Here is a 9,600-nt window from a genome sequence, read left to right as displayed (position 1 = left end):
CGTGGGATTGGGTGCTTTTATTTCATAGGGCTCTGAATTACTTTCTCTAGACTCTTTATTCCTTCGCCCTTCTGCGGAACTCAAGCTCAGAGAGAGAGAGAGAGAGAGAGAGAGAGAGTGAGTCTGATCAAGGGTTCTAGTCCTAGGTCCATCCTGAGCTAGCTGTGTGACTTTGGCCAAGTCTCTTCCTTCCTCTGGGCCTCAGTCACCTCTGCATAGTGAGAGGTTGGCCTAGAGACTCCTTTCTAGCTATGATGGTCTGCCACGTTCTCCTCCTAAAGGGAGAAGACTGCAGAGACAGTGGCCTAAGACCTGCATGAGGTTGAGTTAGGGAGAAGGGAGAAGGGGAAAAGAGTCTAGATCCAAGGTAAAATTGGCTACCAAGCCTCCTGGAGGAGATGATAATAGTGGAACCCTGGGGCCGTTGGTGCAGTGGCCCCACAGCCCATTGAGCACGACTTTGGCTTTCCTTGGGCTTTTGCTTTCTAAATGAAGGGTTTCCTTAAGCACCTTTTTGTCCTCCAACTTAGAAACATGGGGCAGTGCCAAGCCATGATGCTGGCATCTTCCTGGGCCCTCTCCCAGCCCTCTGGTCTAGCTGGGCATTCACTGCAGTGGGCTCTCTCCATACAACCAAATGGGGTCCAAGGATGAGGTCCTTCTCCCTTCTCTGGAATGCTCTCCTACAGTCTCATAGATTAGCCCAGGAGAAAGCCAGAAACTTCTGGATTCTAACACAGGCTATAGATGAGACCTCTCCCTTTGAGAATGTACCTGTCTGCCCCAAACCCTGCTTTCTCAATGCTTGCATCCCTCTGGGTGGAAGTGTTCCACAACACAGCTACATAGACTTCCTGTCCTTTCCATCTTGTCTTTTATCCTCCATCAGCTACCTCCCTGACCCACCCCTTCCCCACCAGCCTAGTCCAGCCTCTGAATCCCTCTCTTTTACTCTGGGTCCCCAGTGCTGAGTTTTCCATTCTTTCTCCCTTGCCCCTCCTTTTTCTCCCATCAGCTTCCCTTTTTCCCATCCCCTTTGGCCTATTCTTCCTTTTGACTAGGTGGTATCACTCCCAGCACCACCTGTCCCAAGTTCAGCCCTATCTGTCTTCCAGCTTAGAAATGAATCTCACATCCCCTCCCTTTACAGCAGTTGATGGCCTCTGGCTAAAGGTTAACAGAAAGTAGCCCATTGTACAGACAGGCAGGCAGCTAGTGATAAAAGGATGGTCCACATCTCACTGAAGACCTCTTCCTCCCTCCATGCTGGCTTTTCACAGGCTCTCTGGGCTCCCATTAGAAATCCACAAGCGGCACCAAATCAGTGCATAAGTTTGGGCATGTCTCAAGTTGGTAAGGCTGTGGGTTCCATAGGGATGCTTTTGGTGCCATGGGCAGTTCAGGGGAGGGGGATGGGGTACAGGGATGTGATGAGTCACCGTTTGGGGGCGTGGGTCCTAGGGCTCAGTTTGCTCACTCTAGGCCCCCTGCATGACGCCTGTGCTCTGGGTCTGAGGACAAGCCAGCTGTCCGATGGAGGCAGAGTGCATGGCTTGATATATGAGGCTGCAGCAGATCTCTGCTGCTGCTTCTCCCAACTGCTGAGAGGGACTGGATGGGGGGGGGGAGTCCAAGCCAGAGCATTGCAGCTGCTGCCAGGCCCAGCCTGGAGTCTCTGGCTGCAGTTGCAGCTGGGCTGGCATGGAAGGGACCTGGGAGTCAGGGCCCCTTCTGCCAGCTGGGGGTGGCAAGGGGGAGGGGAGTTGTAAGGCAGGCAGGCCCTGGCGGGGGTTGTGCTTGCATCGGAAGCTGGGATGTCTCTCACTGGTGATTCTGTTTGTAAATCAGTGCCTATAATTGTCCTCACCGTGACTCAGTGTCTGTCTGTATATGGGGGAGCCGTATGAGGCAGTGGCTGCTGCGTCTGGGGAGGCTAACTGTCTGCATGGCAAGGAGAAAATGCTGGTGGGCCCCCTCTGTGTTGGCTCCTAACATACAGATGTTATGCATACTTTAACCAAAACATCTGGACAACTGCCTGATCTCGGGATGCTTTACCCATCAGAGCCGACCTGCAGACAGATCTTGAGGGTTTGCAGAGTACCTTTCCGACATCTAACTAGAGCCTCCCAACAACCCTCTGAGGTAGGTTCTATCAATCAATAAGCATTTATTAAGTGCTTACTATGTGCCAGATACTGGTTTGGTCACTGGGTATCCAAAGATGATCATTAGAGTCCTTGCCCTCAAGGGGCTTACATTCCATTAGAGGAAATATGATGTAGAAAATAGATATAAGGGAATTTGGGGTGGGGTGGGGTGGGGTGGGGGAGATTAGACAAAGCTCCAGGGAAAGCTGCCTCTTGAAGGAAGCAGGGGTTTCCTGGAGTCAGAGGGAAGGGGTAGGCACTGATAGACAGCCTTTGCTAAGGCACCGAGGAAAGAAGAGAAAAAGCAAGGAAGCCAATATGACAGGACTGTAGGACAGAGGCTGGAAAGGCATGCTGGGAGCAGAGTATGAAAGGCTTTAAAAGCTAAACAAAGGGGTTTCTTTTTCATACTAAATGGCAATTGGGAACAATTGGAGTTTACTGAGTAAGGGAATGACATGATCAGACTTGGGCTTTTGGATAATCACGTATAGCTACTGAGAAAATGAATCAGACTATGATAATACTGGTATTAATATTCCCACTTTACAGATGAGGAAACTGAGGCTGAGTGAGGCTAAGTGACTTTTCTAGGGTCTGACAGCACGTCAGTTTCTGAGGCAGGATTTGAATCCGGGAACCCCCCACTCCCAGGCCAGCACTGCACTTCCTCAATTCTCTGCCGTGATGTCTTTTGTTTTGGGCCAGTGTGGAGCTAGCTTGTATCTAGTTGTAATTTTCAGGGCATGAGCTGTGAGCTTGGGGAGACTACATGGGATCAAACATACCCCCTTTTCTGCATTTTGGGCTGCCAGTAAGACCCTGCATGCAGATTGAGAACAAAAAAGCCCTGCTCCTTCTTTGCTTTCTCTGATCATGAAGCCACAAAGGTATCTGGTTTCTCTATGTACCCCCCACCCCCACCTTTGTCCGATTTAGCAGGTGTCTTGTCTTCAAGAGTGTCAGGGAAAAAGAATTCTGGGATGCCAACCTACTTGGAGATTGCCATGTGTCCATGAGCACCTGGGCAGGAGAACTGGGTGTGTGTGGGGGCGTGTTGTGAAGTGTTTGTGGGGTGGGATGAGAGATTTGCAAGTGTGAAGCCTGCTGAATTGGTGTGTATTTCGAGAGTTCCTGGGAAGTGGAAGAGCTGGATCTTTTGGTGGGCCAGGTTTCCGGCTCCCTTGGGACAGGGGGTGGATCTCAGGTTACTTGGGGAAGAGGAGTATCCCATCAGGGGCAGTGAGCTGGGCTGCAGTTAAGCAGGACCAGCTGCCTTGACATACCCCTCTGTAGGAGGTCACTTTGTGAAGAGCATCCCTCAGTTCAGAGATAAAAAGGCAGCTTTGTCTCATGTTTATCCTGTTATTCTGACAGTTTCTTGTTGAAAGGGAGGTGGAAAGTCAGACCTCTAACCTGACAGGCTTGAATGCACCATTAACTTCAGCCTGATGCTTTCCAAGGTCTGGTGCTGTGCCTGCAACTCCGTCTTTACCTGGCAATTGCAGGGCTTTAGGGCCATCACCATTCTCTCAGCCATCTCTGATTCTCCCCAGTCTCTTCCCACCCCTTTCCATAGCCAGTGAGTGGACGGCTGATCCTGTCCACCAAGTACTCTCTCATACCAGCCCTCCTTTCACCGAAGCATTTATTTAGTGCTGACTATGTGCCAAGCATTGTGCTAAGGGCTGGGGAAACAGAGAAAGGCAAAAACTAGTTCCTGCTCTTAAGGAACTCCCAGTCTACTGGAGGAGAGAGAATATAAACAATTATGTACAAATAAGCTATACGGAAGGCACTGAGGGAATGGGAAAGGGACAAGCATTTATATAGTGCACTTTACAAACATTTGTCTCATTTGACCCTCGCGACATTTATCCTCACTTTATAGTTGAAGAAACTTAGCAGATAGAAGTTAAGTGACTTGCTCAGGGTCACACAGTCAGTAAGGGGGAAGGGAAAAGAATTTTGTAGTAATTAGAGAGTAAGTGTGTGAGGCTGGATTTGAACTCAGGGTTTTCTGACTCCAGGTCCAGTGCTCTGTCCACTGTGTCATTTTGCATTAAAGGGAATGGGATAGACTTCTTATAAAAGGCAGGCAGGACTTAAGCTGAGACTTTAAGGAAGCCAAGTGATCCAGGAGATGGAAATGAGGAGGGAGAGAGTTCCAGGCATGAGATCAGCCAGTAAAAATGTCAGGAGATGGAGTGCCATGTCAGGAACAGCAAGGAAAGCAGTATCATTGAACTGAAGAGTATGTGGGTTGGGGGGGTGTATTGTAAGGTGTAATAAGACTAGAAATGTAGGAAGGGCTTTAAAGGCCAAACAAAAGATTTTATATTTGATCCTAGGGGCAACAGAGAGTCACTGGAGTTGATTGAATGGGGGGGGGGGAGGGTTCATACTTTAGGAAGATTGATTTGACAGCTGAGTGGCCTAGACTGGCATGGCAAGAGATTTCAAGAGAGGATACCAGACAGCAAGCTACTGCCACAGTCCAGGTATGAAGTGAAGAAGGTGGCAGTGGTGTCAGAGAAGACAAGGTGGGGCATACACAGGCAGGAAGAAGGGCCACCTCCTATATGAGGCAGGGCTTAAGGGGGAGGAAGTGGCAGAAGGCATCTGGGTGATGGGAGATGAGGAGGGGAGAAGAGGGAGCTCTTAACAGATGACCCAATTTTATCAGTGAAATATGAGGCAAGGTTTTGAGCTGAGGAGGTGGGCAAAGAGAGTGAGAAGTTTGAGAAGGGATGAAAAGGTTTGGAAAAACTGTTGTAATTCGCGGAATAATGAGTCAATTAGGAAAGGAGAAAAGGATTACCTTACCCCAGTGAGGGCCCAGTCAAGATTATGTAACATATATTTGCAGTGGACCCAGTCAGCACAGTTTTATGATTTTCCTCATCTTCTTTAATCAGCATATGAATAAGAACAAAGGCAGTGGATGGTGGGAGTAATCTGAGTTGAGGCTTAGCAGAGCAAGATATTTGATAGGATAAAGGGCAGGAGACTCAAGAGAAGAGGACAGCATAGAGCTGAATTGGGTCACCAAGGGGTCAAGATGGGATAGGAAAGAGATTGTGGCTAGTGCAGGGGTGGTAGCCTGAGAAAGAGCTGAGGGGTCTTGATGTCGAGGGTCAGAGTGGGAAGGGCTGGTTCAGGTTTTGAAAGAATTCACTCAGACCTTCTCTTTAGCCAAAGGGAGCTTCATTGACACAAAAGCATGCAGGCCTTAGATTCAGCAAGGAGTCAAACAAAGCCACTGGCATAGGACAAGGACCGGACTTATATAGCCAGAAAGCTACAAGCCTATAGGATGGTGATGTAATTTTTAGGGTTCCTAATGGGGGTTGGAGATTTAGGGGCAGGAGGAAGAAGATGGATGACACCAGATAAGGGAGGCAGGGGAAATTTTATGACCCAGGTTGGGGAGGTGACAAGGAATTTTGTTGGTCCCTGGATAAGGGGGAAGTTTACTTTAAGATGTTCTCAGGCTTAGGAGGGCCCCCCAAGGTACTAAGAAAGCAACTCTTAATATTAACCCGAAGGGCACTTTTATATCCACATCATTTAGAGTGGAGGTCATGGTGAAAAGGAACAGAATTTGGGTTTGCAAGGCAGGGGAAGAGGTGAGAGGACAACAGACTTTGATCAGATGAAGGAATTTCGGACTTCATGGATGTGGAAGTGGTGCATTTGTAGCTGATGGCAAGATCAAAAGTATGGCCATTTCTGTGTAGTGTAGTAGGGGAGAGGAAAAGTTCATGGGAAATTACTTAGTTAAGGAACTGGGTGGTTAGAGGATTTGAGGGAGTATCAGTAAGTATGTTGAAGATCTCTAGGATGAGGGCAGGAATTGAGGATGAGAGAAAGACTGTGATCCAGGCACTGAACTCACTGAGGAAGGAAGGAAAGTGTCCTGGAGGTAGATAGACAACAACCACCAGAATCTTGATTAGATCATAAATATGGATTGAGTAAACCTCAAAGGATGAGAGATTATTGAGTGATGCTGGAAGAGGGAGAACCTGGAAGGAGCAAAGGGGAGCCAGGAGTATTCCAGCTCCTCCAGTGTGACTAGTTGTGGGGTATGAATGAAAATGGAACCAGTGCTGGAAATAGCTGCCAGGCCAACTATGTCATCAGGAGGGAGCCAGGTCTCAGTAAATGCAAGATGGAGGGAGAAAGGAAAAAGGTTTAACGTGAAAGCTAATCTCTTAGTCATGGATTAGGCATTGCAGGGAGCCACTCCAGTGGATGCAGTGGGGCATTGGTGGGGTCAGGTTGAGGAGGCTGGGAATGAGTGGTCAATGGGAGGACCCAGAATGGAATTTTATCAATGGCAGCCAGGGGTCATATTTTCATTGTTCAAAGAGGTTCAGTCAAAGGTGGAGCTGTCCCAGAATATTAGCCAACAGTGTGCAGGGGGAAAGGGATGGTGAGGGTGGGTATGTGCTTGTTCAGAAGCAAGACAAATACTGTGGGGTTGTAGGTGGCCCAAGAGTGTGTCATAGCCCTGCTGCTCCTTCCGCTCCCCACCATCAGCTCTACCATTGTGGTAGCTTTCTAATCAGTCCCCTCTGCTTCCAGACTCTCCCCACACTTCCCATGGTGGCCAAGACAATTTTCCAGAAGCACAGATCTTATCATGTTGCTCTCCACTACAGAGTCTCAGTGGTTCCCCACTTGGAGACATTTCCAATTCTATCCCTGTCATTTTCTCCCTTCCCCAGAAGAAATCTGATCTCTTCTCACATACTTTTGGGAATTCTCCTAGGCACTTTTATATTCTAATTTATGTTTGTGTCCAGGTCTTATCCCTCTAGTGCAGGCCCGCACAACCTGCTGCCCAAGCCAAAGGATTATTCTACATACAAAGGATGTTTTCCTCTACAGCTTTCTGGGGTCCCCTGAAATCTTTTGGCTTGCTACCCAGCTAGCCGAGGGAGCCAAGGGCTGAAGGTTGTACAGGCCTGCTCAAGTTGGTTGTAAGCTCTTTGAGGGCAGGGTCTGAGGTCTTGTCTCAGCTCTTAGAAGACTTAATAAATGTTTGTTGAGTTGAATTGAATTGAATCCTGAGGCATTAGATGGGCCTGTTATCTTCTAGAAGCTACTGCTCATAGCTTCTGGGACTATGGAAGCAGGCTGAAATGGAGAACTGAGGCAATTATTCTGATTTGAAAAACCACCCACACAGAACTCTTGAGCAGAAAGGAAGGGTTGAGATGGAGGGCAATGAGTTAGGTTGTCTATAGTGCCTGGAGGCAGGGGACAATTTCTTGGCTGTTCACTGGGGAGTTGACTAAGCATTGGGCTGACTCTGTGTGTGTGTGTGTGTGTGTGTGTGTGTCCTCTGGGAGTAGCATCATAGCTTTAGAGATACAAAGAACCTTTAATATCTCGTAAGAAATGAGAGGACTTGACTTCAAAAGTCCCTTCCAGCTCTTCATCTATGAGCCAAATCTAGTTCAACTGAGCCATTTTATAGAGAATTGAAGGGAAGGCCCCAGGTCACCTAAGTAATAAGGCAGGAGAATCAGGATTGGATTCAGCCCTACTGACTCTAGAACCCACTGATTTTTCTTACCACATGGTGCTGACATCTAATTCTGTTCTGCCTAGCCCCTGCTCTGTGGCCTTGCACAAATCACTTCCCTTCTCTGGACTTCAGTTTCTCCATCTATAAAATGAGACATTTGTACTAGAGCAGAGGTTCTTGATCTGAGGTCCATGAACTTGTTTTTCAAAATATCTTAATAACTATATTTCTAATTGGCCCCATTCCTTATTGTACATATTTTATTTTATGCATGTAAAAACATTCACTGGGTTGTCAAAGGGACCCATGGCACAAAAAAGGTTAAGGATCATTGGACTTGAATAGGACCCCTGGACTGGAGGTCCTCCCTTCCAGCTCTGATGTTCTGTTGAGTCTCTCTTTGGTGCAACCAGAGCCAACTGTGCTCACCTAGGTGAGAGGGACTGGACCCTCTATTTATCAGTAAAGGTCACAGTGTAGAGGTGCTCTGTGGTCCACAATTGCCAGGGTACCTCAGGAAGCCACTAAAAGCTGCTCCCTCCCATCCCCATCTTGGTTCTGAATCTGGAAAGAAGGCAGTGGCCAGTTATTGCCACTGGGCTGGCTGCTCTCATTCCTGCCTCTGTGATCACAGACTGAACTAAGGAGATGGGCTTTCTCTTATGAGTAGAATGCGGGGGCTATTTCCTAATAAATGGCTAAGTGCTTATAGGTGGCCGCTTCTGGGTGATTCAACTGGAGGAGATAAACTTAAAAAAAATAGGAAGTACCCTCTCTGTACTCCATGAGGACCTGCTAGCCTAAGGAAACAGGCACATGGACACAGTGAAACTGGACAGAACTATTCCAAAGCTCTGGATCCAGGGGCGTAATGATTAAGTGCTGAAGGCATAGACAGTCAAGGACTGATCAGAGTGCAATGGAAGGTAAGCAAGCAAGGCATCCTAGCAGAGATGACTCCGATTCCGTTTGCTGGACAGAGGCTGGTTAAGAGCGAGGGTAGGGCAAGCTACAGGACCTTGGAGAGCACCGAGTCCATTCCTCCCCACCCTTTTTCTTTTTTATGTTGCAGAAGTCAGCAGGAGAGAGGAAATTATTTGCCCAAGATCATAGAGCTAGGGGAAGAGCCAGGTCTTTGACCCTGGGCTTCTGCTCCAAGTCCAGAGATCATTCACCTCTGCCACACTAGCCAAGTGCAGGGGAGACTTGAGCAGGAGGGCCGAAGGCTAGAATAAGCAAACTGGAGGCAGATAGATTTGGCTGCAGTGGAGAGGCCCATGTAGAGGAATAACCGAGTTGGAGCTTAGAGAGGCTTTGGCAGGGGAGGGGACCAGTTAATGGAAGGCCCTGAAGGCTGGGCTGAGAGCTTAGGATTTGAGACAATAAATGAGACAAAGGCACTTTAGGCTCTTGAGCTGTTGATGTGGTAAAATGGTGTTTGAGGAAGATCCCAGTTGAAGGTGTGTGTGGGAGGATAGATGGGAGTATTAGAGGCAATGGGAAAGCAGATAGGAAGCTACTGGAGTCCTTCCAGAATGAGCTGAATCAGGTCTGAGCAGGATTGCTGGTGTGGGGAGGGAGAGGAAGATACACAGACAAAACCTCCTTGGTTTTTGGTGACAAAATGTGGGACGAGAAGGACAATAATGAGACTCTCCATTTAGAAACAAGGGAACTAGGAGACTGGTGGTGCTTGGAAGAGGGGGCTGTTCTAGGAGGAGAAATAATGAGTCTCAATTTGGACTTAAGCTTCAGATATTGGTGGGGTATGTGAGGGAGATATTCTCTAGGCAACTGGAGGTGACTCAGGACGAGAATCACCATGAAAGGTCAGAGCTGGAGCTGTTCATTTATGAGGCATTAGGTCGGCCAAACTAAAGAGAGAGAATGTCAAGGGAGAATAGCAGAGGG

General features: G+C 48.2%; 1 protein-coding gene across 3 annotated transcripts in view; it reads left to right on the top strand.

The window, feature by feature from the left end:
- Window positions 1-9,600, top strand: part of GABRA3 (gamma-aminobutyric acid type A receptor subunit alpha3) — a 168,764-nt gene that overhangs the window by 11,568 nt on the left and 147,596 nt on the right. Inside the window, exon 1 of one of the 3 annotated variants that reach the window (XM_069063056.1) lies at window positions 1,824-2,145. The exons of the other annotated variants lie outside the window; for them this stretch is intronic. Within the exon in view, the coding sequence (XP_068919157.1) occupies window positions 2,005-2,145 (141 nt within the window). The 5' untranslated portion in view covers window positions 1,824-2,004. Of the gene's footprint in view, window positions 1-1,823; window positions 2,146-9,600 lie in introns of those variants that run through there. 3 annotated transcript variants of the gene reach the window in all.

The sequence above is a fragment of the Petaurus breviceps genome, unplaced genomic scaffold (genome assembly GCF_028583685.1).
Source record: "Petaurus breviceps papuanus isolate PSGF00001 unplaced genomic scaffold, PetGlider_PUasm1.0 90535, whole genome shotgun sequence".
NCBI classification, from domain to species: Eukaryota; Metazoa; Chordata; class Mammalia; order Diprotodontia; family Petauridae; genus Petaurus; species Petaurus breviceps.
The sequence above is the reverse complement of the archived record's forward strand: the minus strand, read 5'-3'. Positions and strand labels throughout refer to the sequence as shown.